Source organism: Amphiura filiformis, chromosome 5 (assembly GCF_039555335.1).
Source record: "Amphiura filiformis chromosome 5, Afil_fr2py, whole genome shotgun sequence".
Classification (NCBI taxonomy): Eukaryota; Metazoa; Echinodermata; class Ophiuroidea; order Amphilepidida; family Amphiuridae; genus Amphiura; species Amphiura filiformis.
Genome location: NC_092632.1, coordinates 23,775,993 through 23,793,255, shown reverse-complemented (window position 1 = coordinate 23,793,255; position 17,263 = coordinate 23,775,993). Strand labels below are relative to the sequence as shown.

The window sequence follows — 17,263 nt, the reverse complement described above, 5'->3', positions numbered from 1 at the left end:
ATTCTATTGGTAAAACATTTCCTGATAAGTTTTTGTGATATAAACTTAGTTTTTCTGGTAAACTCTTTCTGCTAAACTTATTTCTGCAATAAATTTATGATCAACTGAATCATGGACATGCAAGTCTTTAAGCAACAACTTTAACCACAAAATTGAAATACTTTCTGTAATTTTATTTTTTTCACAAATGAAGCATAAACACCTGTGGATGAAAAACATATTAACAATAACTTTGATATAAATGAACATATTGGTCCAACTTCTCAGTGAATCTTAAGCCAACTTTTATGATATGGAATGTTAAGTTTTTTCATACTTCCAGGATAAAAATGAGTATTTACAAAGACTTTTTAGATATTTTGTTCAACTAACCAACCAACATTCTTGGTTCAGGTTTGCAACTTATGTACTAATTTACACAAAATTAACCTTTCAAAATGAGCTATTCTATTTGAAAGCCTCACTCCCACTGTGAAAGAATTGGAATTCCAACCAAATTCAATAGTTTATAGAATTCCAGATCCAGCCATTTTCATCCACATGATGAAAAATGTGTGCAAGATTTTGGAATTTCACACAAATAAGCTCCAACTGGAACAGGCAGGTAAATAGCACTTGAGATCTTTTCCACAACATGGGCAACAACAATGGAGCTGCCCACCAAGATGAAAAGAATTTGCTATATACCTCCCTGAACTGGAAATGTCTTAATTTCACAAGTTTCAAATATATAACTACTAGCAAAAATGTCTAACTGGATTGAACATTTAATGCAGCTGGATTTGAGATGACAGTGTAATCTTCCACAGAGAGAGTGTGGAAATGAAGTACATTAAAATGTTCATGTTTCAAACATAGTTACTTAGTGTTTTGCTTGTACAGTACACTGTGCCGACTTTAGCATAGTCCATGCAGTCTTCCGACACATTTTTTGCACCTGACTTTTAACACGAACTCCGCTTTACACGCCGGCCCCAACGATCTCGTATAAAATTTAACGAGTTTCCACTGTAATATCAAAGTGAGATATCAAAATCCCTGATGCATAACAAATAACAGAATAAAATAAACAGCCTTTTGAATAAACTGAAGTACCCAATCCTCTGGCAAATTGGTGTAAAAACTTAGCAATGGAAATTGGCTTTCTTACTATATGCTGGGTCAAAATGCTATCACATTAAGTACTTATGTAACATACAATGCTCAAAGAGTTATCTAGATAAATAATCTATTATCTTAACAATAATAAGATAACAATGTGTATGAATAATAATTGGTAATATCTTTGAATACTGAAAGAAGGCAAGTCTTCCTTATCTTATTAAGTGGACGGTTTGTTTTTAATATGATACATATTTACAAAACATAGACAATGGACGGAGGACAAATGCTTTGGTATGCAAGTAAAACAAGGTGGAGGAATGTACAGAATTTATAAGATGTACAAATGGGGAGAAAATCTTCATTGGATCCCATATTCTTTAAGTATAAGTTCTTGAAACTAGTTTTAAATCAAGGCACATGGAGCCCACATATGTGGATCAAAGGTTAATAAAAAGGCACTACAGAGTTCTGCTCATCCTCACTGGACCATAACTTTTTGCAAATTTTCATTTTGCAATGTAGCAATCACATTTTCACATTTACCAGTTCTTGGAATAATGTATCAGTAATTTTATACCTGCATACCTAACTCAGAACTTACTTAATGATCTACTGAAATAATTCAGGTTTTACTTCTTAAATCACTTCAGTGTTCCATTTATACAAACGAAACGTCTATGTGTATAATAAAATAAGTATCAAAACATCTTGGTAGGTTTCAAAGCATATATATGAGCTCAAACGATTTATTGCTGGTAAAAAGTACCATCAGCTCTGCAGTTACCCATTGTTTTTATTTACCTCCTAATAGGTATGTTTACACTGTTTGTCAATTGACACTACTTTACAGACAATAAACACTTGACAATTGAACAGACATGCTGTACTCTGAAGTCACTTTATTTGTGACATAATTTGATCCAATCGTCCAAATGAGACATTTTAAAAGTCATCACCAACTTACCCAGTACCAAGTGCACTAATGAGGAAACCATCAGTCACATTTCTATACTTGGTTGTGAAGTTATGAGCTTCATGCAAATTTCCTCCCTATTTTTGTCTGATCCAAAGTGATTAGACCTGAAGAGTACCGATTCAAAATTTGCCAGTGTGTAATGTTATGGTAAATCTGACATTTTATACCCATGGATTAGCTAAAGCCAGAAATGTAACAAAAGTTGTCGACTTCAAGCTTGAGTGTAACAGCACATGTTTGGCACAACACGTTACACCCAGAACACTAACAATAATGCACTTTGAATCGCAGTTTGCTGGGCGCATATCAAAATAATCCGGAGGTACACAATTTGCCATCATCAGCGACACACAAATATGGGGGAAGTCAGTATTCTTTGGTTCTACCTCATTGGTCTGATCTTATTTGCCATACTTGGCCTTCTTGGATCAAATTGCATCACATTAACTAATCGTCACACCATGGCATATATAACCAAAATCTGAGTGTGGAAATGTCACTTGTAAATCCTCTTACTCAGCACCCTTCCTCCACACTGAAAACACAAAACAAGAAACAGTTCAAATCTAGTCGTCTTCTTCGTCATCCTCCTCTGGATCCTCCATCTCTTCTGCTGCTTCCTCTGCCTCCAACTGAGCTGCCCTAAGAGCAGCTTCTTCCTCTGGTGTTGGATCCTCTGCCTCTGTGATCTCAGGTCCACTGGGGAACTCTTCTTGAACTGGTGGTGGTGGTGGGGGACTGTAGTTGTCTGGAGAGTACTTGTGGCCAGTGCCAACATAGACATTTTCAAACCTCCTGCATGGGTGAAAATTTGTAAGACAGAGTGAGTTAGCAGACTGAAATAGAAGTGTTTATATCAACAAGGAAGGAAAACAAAAACACCTTAAAAGGGAAAACTTGGATAAACTTCACAGACAATTTTGATTTTTGATTTGTTGCTTAATGAGTAACTTTCAAGTTATATGAACAGTGAACTCAACATAATGAGAGCTATTCCAAGACAGAAAAGTTTTCACTTGATGTACAGGAATCAATTTGTTTCACAAACGAAGCTTAAACACCTGTTTAGACGTGAAGACAGCTTATCAACTTAGGGACAGGTTACAACACACAGGGAGATAATGGGACAGACCATTTTGTGTCAAGCAATGCGCAATACATGTGATGGCAATGGGTATTTAACCAAAATTAAAAAGAAATTTGGAAAATGCTTTTTTTCTTAAATTTTGAAACATACACACTGCTCAATTTGCAACATCAACATGGAAGGTGTAACTCTCAGCTCCTATGTTAGTAAAAACATTAAGAGGACTATCTGCTTCTGATGTGGAAATGAAATGAAATTATAATAACAACAAAATGTAGGGACACATGAAATGATATCTTATCGGTAAATGAATTGATTATTTGCAGGAAAAGGGTAACCACTATACAACAAACACAGTCTCCAAAATTATTCTTTAAATTCTGGACTTTCATGCATTATATTTACTGGATATAATACATCAAGCACTTACATTGCACTGGAAAAGCAGATATATTCAAATGGTGAGTGGAAAAACAATTAGAATAGTAATAATAGCACTGTTAGTAAAGCTATTCACTCCTGGTGAAGAATATTACATTATTGTAATCAATACTGACCGGGTCTAGTCCCACCACCTTTTAAAATTTAAAAGGGAATTTTATCATTCCAGTATGGGTCAATCCAGATGTCCACAAAAAAAAGCTCATCCAAAACTTCAATTGATTCAGGTATTGCATTTGATGATTGCATCCATTACAGTCAGGGCTGGACCTTAACTTTTTTTGGTACTAGCGAGTCGGTGTGTCAGGCCCAACATAAGTTTTACAAGCCCAATCTTTTTCCTGAAATAATGTTACAATAAATCCGAAAAAGAAGGTGATTGACGATAATACACGTAACAGTTAGGTGTTACTGTTAACCATTTAGATGTGAGCCCTGCTTGTGACTTGTTCTTTATTAACAGTGACATAGATTTCTTTATGAAATTATGACATTAGGAGGGGTGGAAAAATTTCTTGAAGTATAGTGAATCCAGTACCTTTTGGTGACAGAATTAGTTGCGCATGAACATTTTTGCATATTGAAGCTGAAAATGAGAAGGGGCCCTATGGTGCAAAAGTAGGAGAAATCCATGTGAAGAGTGCAAAAAATGGCACTTTTTAGGCTGAAATTGCCAAATAGAGTGACCTATGAGTAGGGTGGCCACAATGCTATGCTACTGTGGTAGAAATGCAACAGAATCTGCAGCAATTAGAAAACTAAACGGCATTTTCAATTCCCTGTTTTGTTTTCCATTAACTTCTGTGCAAACCTGACCACCTAAGTTAATAGAAAATATTTTCCTCGTATTAAAGGTCCATACAGCATTTTTGTGCGATCACACATGAAAAACTAATTTTTTGTCATCAAATAAAACTATTTTCCCAAGATGTACAAATATGCTGTATTGATTTTTACAATCTTGATCCTCAGAACGCCCTCAATGCTAAAAATCACATAGATTTACCTTTTAAAGTACCTCCAAAAGTGTTATTTTTGCGATTTCAACTCTTTTTTAAGTGTTGTAAAGTAGAAAATATAGCAATTTTGACCCTGGGTTTTTAATATTTAGATAAAATGACACTAATAAATAAACAAATAACAATACATCTCATGCCTTCTTTAGTTGTATTCCCACTATTATTGCTTCATTAATATGCAAATTTATGACAAAATCATGATTTTCCCCCCAAATGGGGTAAAACATGCCAATTTTTTGAATCTTTAGAAGGCTGTATCTTTGCAATGGATTGTCCAGACCATAATTTCAAAATAATGTTAACTTGAATGACTTACTTCTCTGTTCCAAAGGCAAATGCTCCCGGCCACAGATTGGATTGGATTACAGCAATAGCATACTGAGGAACCAATGTTGAAGACATTCTGGCACTCCATGGGGGTATATTCTCAATTTCTGTTATTGATAGGAACAAAATGTTAAAATATCAATGGTACATAAACAATAGAAATGAGCAGCCATTGCAAGACAGAATTCATTTACTTAATTTGTGTTAAGCACCTTTCATTTAGTGCACATCATCAAGCACCATTGTATTCTGTGGGTTTTTGATTTTTGGCTTGGCTAGGAATGTGCGGCTGGGATTCTAAAGCATACCTCTAAATATACCAAATTTGACAACAACAAAAAGACCCAAAAATATCCAAATTATTTATGATTTTCAAACTTGTACATGTCATTTGCAGTCAGTTAGTGTCAGTTGTTATGCCCTGATGACTGTCCTCGTCTGTCCTGAGGTTTGAATATTCACAATCTGAATAAGACTGAGACGTGCACCACGGTAGTATACATTGGCCACGTGGTTCTTAGTTGGAAGGTGGTACAGGGATGTACGTCAAATTTGGGTGCATTTTCAGGCTTTTTGGTATAACTTTGGGTCCCACGTTTAAAAAAACTGGTTTAGACTAGAGATGGGGTGGTTTTTTTTTCAACAACAAAAAACAAAAAAATATTCTTTACCATAAATTTGAAACAATAAATTATCACTTATATATGGGAGAACTTCAACATACATGCATATAGATAGTCACATTTTCATGGTACAAGGATAAATGTGCCTTATAGTGAGAATCAACACATATCTTGTAAATTTTTCCCCAGGCAGGGCTGGCTGTGATACTTACCCATATCTTCTGAGATGGGAGTCAGTAAGGGAGGACCAACCTCTGGTTCTGGCTCATCTGGTTCCTCCCTGTCTTCCTCTTCCTCTTCATCTTCAAAGTCATCTTCTTGCTGCTGAACTGGATTGAACCATGTACAACGACCCTACCAATGGCACAAATTAAACAGATTTAATTTACATCAATATTACATACTTCTACACCTTTTTCTAATTACTTTTAAATGTTTGACATGGGCACATATACATGTATTACTCTTTTCAAAAATCACTTTAATTTTAAAATCACAAATTACATTAACATTTCTAGTAAGGCTATGTGACAAAAGTATGCGGGGCGTACATATTTCCAAGGTGCAAATGCATTACCCTATCTGAACTTGCAGATGTTTATTTTTACATGCATCTAATTCATACTAGCTGTTACAGCAACTGGCAGAATAATTGGTATTGATCAAGCTGCAGTCATATGTACAACGCTGCAAGTATTTAGTTATGGCTATAATAGCGACTGCACTGAAGTTGCCCTGATATAGTGATTTGATGCCGGGGCTAGTAACTTCTAGGCATGTTCTGACCGATATATTGGCAATTTGGATCAAGCAATGGAAGCTAATGGCTGTAGACATAAAAAAATCTCATCAAAAAACCGCTACACTTGTTGTGACTGCTACCAGCAGCAAACTGATTAGAATTGGACTATACAACCTACCTGTGGTAGAATATGCTGCACGTGATGTACCCAGTTGGAGAGAGATGGATCAACTAAGTCCTTGACTGGAATGCCCTCAAAGTCAGGGTTATCAATGAAAGTATCACGAGCTGAAACAAGCAGTACACATTAAATTAGTGTATGACAACAATAGAGGAAATATGACACTATTTTCTCATTCTTCTGAAAATGTTTCACCCTGATGTGGCAGTGACATCAACGCGCTGAGGCAGCTATTTCATGCACGTACGAGGGGGTATCAACAAGTTTTAGAAATCGCCCAGAAGTGAAAGAGCTATATCAATGAAATTTTGTCAGTGCAATCACTGGTCCTTATGTACACTATGGTGCAAAAATGGTCTCATAAGTATGTTTACTTTTTTTACAGGAGCTAGATGTCACTACCTGCCTATGTAACCGCATAACCAGCAAAATGGAGAAAATTGAGGCATGCAGGACGATTAAGTTCCATTTTAAGGGTTACAGTGCCCAGAAAATCTGTGATGAAATAAAAATTCCTTTTTCAAAAAGCGACAGTGACATATCACAATCACTACCGAAGATAACTTTCATTTCATCATCAATTTTCTAGGCACTGCAACCCTTCAAAAGCAGGATCTTAATAATGCTGCTTGCTGCAATTTTCTCAATCTTGCAGTTTATGCGCAGTAACTGGGGCAGCAGGTTACAATAATGTACATAAGGATCAGTGATTGCACTGACAAAATTTCATTGATATAGCTCTTTCACTTCTGGGCGATTTCTAAAACTTTTGATACCCCCTCGTATCTATGCGGCGTCTTTAAGCGCATGCGTGCGTACACCAGCACTTTGAGCATCCACTAGCTACTTGAAGCTGCGCCCAATGAAATTTGCACTGACGTCACTGCCACATCATGGTGAAAAATGGTATAGCAGCACCTTCATTACCAACTTAAGTATCATGATAAAAGAAGTACAAAACTGAATTCTTGAATTTGACCCATGGATCTCCAAGTACGCTTCTTATGTGTTACTTGATCAAAAAATAGCATAAAAACACATAACTTCCCCACTTAGAGGTGATGGGTGAGTTCACACTTTGCAGGAAAAAAACAGTTCATGGTAAAGTGTTCACATTTGGATAGATATTTTTGTATATACTTACTTCCTTCCTCTTCCTCTTCTTCCTCCTCCTCATCAAACTGGAAGTAGCCAAGAGGACTGATCTGTGTACCAGCAGAGATGCGTCCAATCTGGCAGCGCAGATAGTTGGCTTCATTGCCTGGGAATGGTGGGTAGCTTACAATCTGAAACAATTCAAAATTATAGTGTTGGATATCAAAAACAACAGGCAACATTGATGAATATAGTGTAGATCATTCATCCAGAAATCTGACACCAGGTTCTCAATTTTGGTTTGGGTTGGGCTTTGTGGTTGGGATTTCAAAACCATACCCCCACAAAATACAAAATTTTGACAAAAACTATAATAATTTTCCATTATTTTTGTTCAAAATTACAGTAAATTAGACCAATTCTAAAATTGTTTTGCTAATCTGGATCAAATTTTCAAACATTTTGATGAAAAATCTGCACTTTTTTGAAAAATACACCCATCTCTAAACCAGTTTTGTGAATAGTGCAACCCTAAGTTACACCAAAAATGCTGAAAATGCACACCAAATCTGCCAAAAACCCCGTTTTTACCCCTATTTTCACTGTTTTTGCATCCAATTCTTGACCGTTTTCAACCACATTTTCGCATTACCCTCTCGGTATATGCCTCGATGACGGTCCCGTATGAATTTGGCGACATTTGGATCGAAACTGACGGAGCCTTTAACTTTCATACCCGCACGCACCCCCACAACATTAGCCTATTTATAGTAAGATAACAGGTATTTAGATCATATTTTTTGTTTGATTTAAATCAACTAATAACAATAGGACCTTTTGATAGCAACTGAAATTTCTCAAAATTTGATGATTTTCATGGTAAATTTCACAATTTAAATATTCAATTTGGCGAAATTTAAGTTAGGATCTTTTGGTGAAAATATCACAGCATGCTCACAAAAAAGGTTTCCTGAATTTCTAGAATAAAATGCCTTATGGGCTGGCAAAACTATTATTTTATCAGACTCGGTACAGATGGATGACTTTGGCAACATGTGCAAGATTCAACACTACAAACCATTCAAAAAAACTTCTCTTAGATCTTACATCTCCTTCACTTGGAGTCAAAACAAATATATCATGCTAGGTAAAAGAAAAGGCTCAATAAAATAGTACGAAAAAAGGTTTACTCACCGGTGCATCTAGTCTGCCTGTCATGAATTTCTTGATCTGCCTTGCACCGCCCAGCTGTGCAGGTGTACATGGGGGCAATTTCTGCCAGGGCTGTCCAGCTATCAAAAAAATTATACATTTTGTTATCATTAGAAAACATTGCTAAAACACTCATCGGTTATCTAAAGAAACAATCTCATAAATTACAAGACTTTTGTCTGAACCAAATCAAAATAGCTTTGGAAAACACTTCACACACTTTCCTATTTGGACTATTCCAGCTATAATCCATACACCCCCTATGGAATACATGACCTTAACCTTCCACACAGGAGTGTGAATTTCAGATGGCATTGTCTAAATGTGACTCCATTTGAAATCTACACCCCCTATGTTTGAAATCAAGGTAAAGTTTTCCATAGGTGTATGGATATCAACTGGAATAGACCATTAAGGTGGTACTACACCCCTGGCCATTTTTTTGCCTATTATTGCATTTTTCTCAAAAATTATAGTGCGTTGGTGACAAGTAAGATATGTATATTATAGGGGCAAGGACTACAACTACTGCACTGGAAATTCAGCAAGTCAAGGCAAGTAGTTATTGATTTATTGATCAAATATTGGTTTTCCCTCATTTTTGACTGTAACTCCACAACTGTTGTCTGTGCTGAAATAAAATTTCCAGTGCAGTAGTCGTAATCCTTGCCCCTATAATATTCATATCTTACTTGTCACCAATACGCTATCATTTTTGAGAAAAATGCAAAAATAGGCAAAATATTTGCCAGGGGTGTAGTACCACCTTAAGGTATTCTGATCCTAATCTTCATCCCACATTTGACACAAGAAAGCATTGGGCTTGTCCTTTCTTCCCTACCAAACAAATTATTTGGGGAAACCCCCCAACAAATCAAACAACCCCGTGAAAAATAAATGTTGTCCCTTGTATAAAATCCAGATTAATTGTACCCCTCCCTCACCTGCTTGATGTACTCCCATACACAATTCTTAGTTTCAACAACTGCATGCACATACTTTTGCATAATATGATAAAATAACACAAGCTCAGTACAATACACATTTCATGTCAGGAAAAGTTATTTTCATACACAAGACTCAGAAATATGTGATAAACAGCGCCCATGTCAGATTTTCTCTGAAGAAAGCCACAAAAAGCGAGTCAACTTACGTTCATTGCAGACAAAGTATGTTTTCTTGTTAACACCTGTTCTATTTTCTTCTTTTGGGATGACTGGAGGTGGCTTGAAATCTGGTTTAGGTGTGTCATCTTCCTCTGCTTCTTCTGTCAATTCAAAAATAAAACAAACTCACTTTCATTCCACTCCATTACATCTCCATATAAATGTATTTATATAATGTTTATTTTGGCATTATATTTCATCCTGTTTCATTGCCATAATTGATTCATAAGGTACTGGTAGGTAAGATCAAATTTCCTGATACAATGATCATTCATCAGATGAATAAATAGTCATCAGTTTTAACTGAAAATGATAAATAATAATTTGAAACAATGACTCATCAATCAAAGCATAAATGCATGACAGCACCAAACATGCACAGAGGATTGATTGTCCACAAATATGATGCATAGATGTGGATGGTCAGGATTACTTCAAGAAGAATTCATATAGGATCACATCTGACTTTTTCAGCAATAGACCTTTCCAGTAGCTGATTGGAAAACTTTGATTGGTTGAATATGATTTGATGGTCCGGCATGATCTGTGTTTTTTGTAAAACAACACAGTTGATGGCCCTATATGGTATGTGTTTTAGGACAAATCTTCCTTAAAAGGTCCATAACAGTTCAAGCCTTATGCAAAAAACAGCTTTGAACAATCCAGATATACTTTTCAAAATTCAACTAATTTTGCATAAACAAGGTTTCTACCACATGCAATCCTATTATACGTACCTCCTTCACCTTCATCATCATTTTCTGTTTCCTGTTCAGCTTCAGCATCATGCTCCTGGAAATAGAAATATATGTAGTAAGTACCAGTAATATACCACAAGCTAGCAATGTAACCCCAAAGGATGTTTCTTGGACTCTTTATCCAGTGAAATTCCTGCAACCAGCTTTAAGAATCAGCTTAACATTTGATGAGCATGTGACATGAAAATTCTGGTACAAAACTATAGGCTACTCCCTATTACAATGGTTATCATTGTACTAAAAGTTTGTCTTTAATACAGATGAGTTCATGTTGATGCAACTAAAATGCACAAGCTAGGATTAAATAAGGTGATGGAGCATTGTAGGCTGCATAATTTTTCAAAAACATTTTGGTGACATGAATAACTGTGGTATTGATGTACAGGTAAGGATTTTTTCTTGCTTATACGTTTAGGGCAATAATTTACAGAGCTTTGATTTTCTTCTTGTTAACTACATCGCACTAGGTTAAGTCTCAAATGCAAAATAATAAGGGAAGGAACAAAAATCAAGGTGGTGACAAGGGTCAGACATAAGGAATACTCAATGGCTGGTTCTGCTTCAAAGGGGTCACAAACAAAAAACTTCAGGAAGGGTTTGTTTCAGATTCAGATGATTGTACATTATTAAAGAAGCGGGTTGTTAACTTTGATTCAGAGGTAACAAATACCTAAGTACATGTACTACTGGGTAATCGGGGGTGGGGGTGGGGGTATTATGTAATACTGGACTTTGATGTATCCAAAATAGGAAGGCCTTACATAAAGTCATTGCAAATTTAGAATACAAAGCACAACATAAATATAAATAAATATAGCAGAAGACAATACACATTTGTAAAAAGATGACTGTGTGCCTGAGATGGGATGAACCAAAATGAAATTAAAGCTGATCACAGTATATAAGAAGTACTTACAATATTATAATCAAATGCACTCTCCATGTACTGAATACATTATGTAGTGTCAGATGAAGGAAACAGTAATAAGAAAACATATCAACATTAAGTATTGGTGATTTTAAAACCAAAATATATGCCAGAGGCTCTATTCTGTTTTTCAGTACCAAGGGAAAGGAAGTGGCTTCTTGTCAGTGATACTGAGTGCACAATAACTTGTCATTAATATTGGGCAGGGGTAAGGGGACTTCATCAAAAGAGTTTGAGTCCAGTTTTTCCTTTTCCTTTAAAACATCCACGTTTGTTATATCAAGTTAATCATTTTGAACAACACTTTATGATTATCTGATTGATTGTATAGAAAAAATATGCAATCTTCATTGAGAAGCTCAAATTTATACTACGAAGTACTAATGAAAACTGGATGCACTCATTCTAATGATTTATAGTAAGAACATACCCAATTACTGTAAATTGTTTTGTTTTTACAAATGATGATAAAACATGCAGTCTTTTCACATTCTTTTATCTAATCCATTTAAAATCTGTGGAAGATTTTGGAAATATCTTCCACAGATGGGTGTATGAATTTCAAATAGAATTATCACATTAACCAATTCTTATTTAAAACTCACCCTTCCTCTGTGGAAGATCTTTCTCAGAGGGTATACAAAATTCAAATGAAGCTGCCTAATGTGTTAATTGCATTTAAAATTCATGTTTCTCTGTGGAAGATATTTCCAACATCGTCCATAGAGGTAGTGTGTATTTTAAATGGAACAGCCAAATAAGAACCAGATTTACCTCTTCTTCTTCCTCCTCCTCTTCTTCTCCTTCTCTGTACTCTACTTCTGCAACGATGTAGTTCTTCTCTGAGCCAAGAAATTTGCCCCAAAACCTACACATCTGGAGAGGATAATTGTCTACTAGTTGTTTGAGTGCTAGGAAAATTCTCATCATCTCTTCACGCCCCATACCAATCTGTTGGAATCCAATGACATTTATACAGATTATGATTATGAACAGTCACAGGGGTGTAAATAAAGTTTTCTTTTTTATATTAGTACTAGATGAATTTCTTTCACTAATAGTTGGAAGCAACAGATTGCAATTTAGAAAAACTGTTTTGATTCAGGTCTACAACTTTGTGTAAAATCCTTACTTAATTAACTCTACTATAAATGGGGCATTATCAGCAAATTTTCGAAGCTTGGATAGGAAGTTGTGACAGATGTTTGCATTTGTTTTTCATGTGTTCGGATTGGCTACTTTTTTTTTGCTCTGTGAGGCCTCCTAAGCCAGTCGAGATTCCACAGCCTAACCTGTGCATTGAATGCTGAGTTGGATGCCTCATAATGATTTACCATGAATGTATACTATTACCACCTTATTGCAGCATGGTGGGTAAAGGTGTGTTACACTCCCCAAGTAAACATGACTGCACTGATCAACTTACCCCTGCTTGTTCAAAGTAATACATCAGTTCTGGTAGGTTTGGCAGTGGTGTTTCTACTTACCCCTGCTTGTTCAAAGTAATACATCAGTTCTGGTAGGTTTGGCAGTGGTGTTTCTACTTCCTCTTCACCACCTTCATGTTCAGCATCTTCTTGGGTTCTCTGTTAGACACAATTTGTACCGTTAGTTATATTGCACTACTGTTAACTCACCAATGGTTTATAAACTATGAGTGAAAGCTGATGAAGTGAAAATACCAAATTGTCTCCTTTTTACCTTTGATAAATGCATACCACTTAGTGACATGTTTGGCATCCAAGAACTTATTCTATGATCTTTTGCATGTACAACAGGGATTCTATTGAGTCATGTATGGCCGCCACATGTTGTGCATACATGTACATCACGTTCAAGGCATGCATCCGCGATCACAGAGCCTACCAGAACTCTGAACATAGCGATATTTGAGTCTAGATATTGCTAGAGTTTATAGATTTAAGATATTGTAATATTTATCTACAAATTCAGTACATGTTATGTTGCATTTTGATGTGACAGTCTCCTGACTCTTCTCCATTAATACTGAAAACCAACAGGTTACAATCATTTTGATACGGTACCGTGAATCTGAATATAAGATTAAACTGTATGACTTCTCTACATACCTCAAAGAGTGCCCTTTGTGATTCAGCAAGTTGTACTTCTGTAGTTTTATCCACCTTATCAAGGAGTGTATCAACATTTGATGTGAACTTAGATCTCTTGACATCTTTGCTAATATCTTCAAACACATCTGTGCACAAAGGAAAAACATGTTAGCATTTGTCATACCATACCAAATTATTGAGAATCTTCTTGGTAGAAATCCTGCTAAAACCTGTGAGTTTTTCTGTAACAATTGAGACCACCCTTCCCACAATACAATATACAGTTCTTTTTGACTCTTAGTTGGTCATATTAAGTAGCTCCCGGTTCCCCACCTGGTTCACACAAAATCCATCTCAACTGGGCTCTACTTTTTACTAAGGTAGAACCTGGTTCAAGCCCTGCAATTACAGTGCAGTGTCAGTAATGCCGTTAGGATTTTTTTCCAAAGGTAGCTTGACACTTGGGTAAAATTTATGATAGTCAAAAAGAATTTCTGAAAGTGAAATCCAAGTGTGAGTGTGACGATTATTGGGAATCAAGAAACTCTTGGTTTGATGATACTAACAGCGTGGACAAAATAAAGACATATGTTTGCGTAGCAAACAGTGCTACACAATTGTCATTGCCGATTCCGAATCCGATCCATGTTGACATTCCTCAAAAGTGTGTAGGGGAAAAATAAAACGGGTGGGGGTTTGACCTGACAAACTGTGTTAAGACTTACCGACAACATTTTCTGGTCGTTCATCCAAAACCTTTGTCAAGACTCTGCTAAGGTGATCATACCTGAGATATGAGGGAACAATCATCGAAAATTTAGGGATGAATCATTAATTCACATACAAGAATGTACGCCTCTTGAGATTGAAGTGACAGAGTGGGTTGGTTGGCTACATTGGCTCGACCATCATTTTAAGGTTGACACAACAACGTAGGCCCAACCACAGACATTGGCCCAACATTCACCCCAGTCAAAATTCTTCCAGGAGTAAAGGTGAACACATCCAGGATCCAATAACATTAGCATATAGCCATGATATTGTAACATTTCCATAAAAAATAGATAGTACCGTTATTTCATTTTCATTAACAGCCGAGGTAAAGCAAAGAAAATTGAAATTTACCACAAGCGCCGAGGTCACCAATCATGCAATGCGTGTCACTCCGTTGGTGTGTGTATAACCGTCCTGCACACCATGTACATGTACGTACTGTGTTATGAACATTGTACTCATTTGACTTTTAAGCTTTCCATCATAATATATTAAAAACTAGGGATGGGCTATTCTGGTTATTTTCTCGATTGTTTAATGTATCAGTAAAAATGTCATGTGCGTTAAACGTATTAACATGCATCAATCCAGCTCCATCTGGCGGCAAGATTTCATGAATACACAATAGACGCAGTGCACCTCATAAAACAGGAATTTCTAACAGGTTATACTAGTACCAATAGCTGCACTTTTTGTAACTGGTTACTGGTGCACAATGTGAATTTAAGCAAGCGTAAGTTGGGGCAATATTGAAGCGCACAATTTTCACCACTTGCCAATTATTTAAGCTAAACAAGTAAAATATTGGCACGCTCAGCAAGGATTAAGACAGTAACGAAGTTGAAGAAGTCACACAAGTCGCTGAACATGGTGGTGACCTGCTACATGTATGTATTGTAATAACCATTTAAAAAACCCAACATATACATTCAAAACATAGATCACATTTTGTGAGAACATTCCCTCATTTCTCAAATTCTCTGCCACTTTCCACTCATCTGATAAAGGTTTCTTGTTTCTTGTTTTTCCGAATTTTTTTTATTGTTCTTCGAGACACAAACTATTCAAATTTTACCTGTTTTCAAAAAGTTGTTTTGTCCTTGTTTTTCACCCTTTTCCCTCATTTATCGAAGCCCTGACCTCCCTCCAATTCATTAAACCTTGACACCAAAGTGTTTGACAACTGTTTAACCCTGATCATGCAAAACTAAACCTTGTGTCCTTGATGCAAAAGTAAAATCATTAGGAGGAGGCGCCATATTTAGCATTAGCTTTGGATATTTATTTTCCACCCGGCTTACCCGGGTGAAAATCAAAATAATTATAATTATCCAAAGGCGCATCCACCTAATATGTTATAGAAAAAATATTAAATTTGTGTACATCGTGGAACATTCAACTACGCTTGTTACTCCGCGACTAATCATGCTAACTACACGCCACAGCATAACGCTACTCTCTGCGTCCATATTAGCGAGGCTATCTGCGTACAACTGCTTACTATGCACAGCCACACAAAGAGTATGTTCCACGGTCGATGTACATGAATTTGATAATTTTTCTATAGTCCTTATAAGGGTGGTCCAAAAGACAGGATCACCTCCACTTCCTTGTTAACGCTGCATTAGCACACACCACAGGGAAGAGGGTGTCGATGTATAATCAAATTAAGTATTTCTTGGCCAAACTGGAACATGCGCGTTGCGTCAATGTAGTGTAGAAAAATTACTTAATTCGTGTACATCGTGGAACATACTCTTTAAAAGTCTTTGCGTGACTGTGCGTAGTAAGCTGTTGTACGCAGATAACCTCGCAATATGGACGCATAGAGTAGCGCTGTACGCTTGTGTATTAGCATGATTAGTCGCGGAGTAACAAGCGTAGTTGAATGTTCCACGATGTACACAAATTTATTAATTTTTCTATAAGCGTGTACGCAGTGTAAAGCACACATGTATACTTTCTTCTGTCATGTCTGTACCACGCTATATTCGTGTGCTTTTATCGCGGAGCCACTAACGTTCACAGTGTTCCAGTTTGACCAAGAAATATTGAATTTGATATAGTTTTAAAATTCACTCATTTTCTTTTAAACTTACAGATTCAAATTTGACTTGTTGCTGACTTTGAGCAGAAAAGCCTTGGCATTTGTAAATTCCTCTTGTTTTGGTGTGATATTCAATGCCATATTTGGTGGCAGTGGTGATCCTACATTTGATGGTGTGACAGGTTTTGGTGTTCCTGCTTGCTGCTGCTCAGCATCAGCTGCAACTTGGTTATTTTGTGGCTGCTCTTCAGTGACAGCTGGAGCCGAAGATTGATCTCCTGCTGCAGCGGTAGGGCTAGACGACATTAGTATTTGTTAATGGTGGAAACAGGTGTTAAAATGTTTGTTGCGGTCTTGTGACCACACAGACCAAAATAAATAAGCAACTTAATTGAGCACTGTTCAAAATGTAGGCCAAATTAAAACTGCAAACATGGTATTGCTATGGTAAACTCAACAGAAAAATCCAACAACTAAATAGTGTCAAAAAAACTGCGAATGATGAACAAAAGGTGGAATGAAATTAATGCGATGATGTGGTACAATAACTCCAACACGGTATTAGTGAGAAACAATACAAAATTTATGCGAAAATTGACAAAAGACACAATTAATTCCGATTATACTTTCAGCAGAGACTTCTTTTTGCCAATGACAGAACGTTGCTAAGGACTGCGCGTGTCGCTCCGATACATAAATACCCAATAATTG

The 17,263-nt window shown here is 36.4% G+C and overlaps 1 protein-coding gene across 2 annotated transcripts; it reads right to left on the bottom strand.

The window, feature by feature from the left end:
• Positions 1-1,816: 1,816 nt before the first annotated feature.
• LOC140152826 (radial spoke head protein 4 homolog A-like) lies at positions 1,817-17,243 on the bottom strand. 2 transcript variants are annotated; one of them, XM_072175340.1, is made up of 14 exons: positions 17,179-17,243; positions 16,605-16,847; positions 14,457-14,518; positions 13,750-13,877; positions 13,147-13,245; positions 12,434-12,610; positions 10,711-10,765; positions 9,961-10,074; positions 8,790-8,887; positions 7,645-7,786; positions 6,498-6,607; positions 5,790-5,931; positions 4,944-5,061; positions 1,817-2,875 (listed from the first exon to the last, which is right to left on the bottom strand). In XM_072175340.1, the coding sequence occupies exons 2-14, from the start codon at positions 16,691-16,693 to the stop codon at positions 2,647-2,649; spliced, it is 1,563 nt and encodes a 520-aa protein (XP_072031441.1). In that variant the 5' UTR covers positions 16,694-16,847; positions 17,179-17,243; the 3' UTR covers positions 1,817-2,646. The 2 variants fall into 2 exon arrangements, with proteins under 2 accessions (XP_072031441.1, XP_072031440.1); XM_072175339.1 differs by having other exon boundaries at positions 16,605-17,231.
• Between the last annotated feature and the right edge of the window lie 20 nt (positions 17,244-17,263).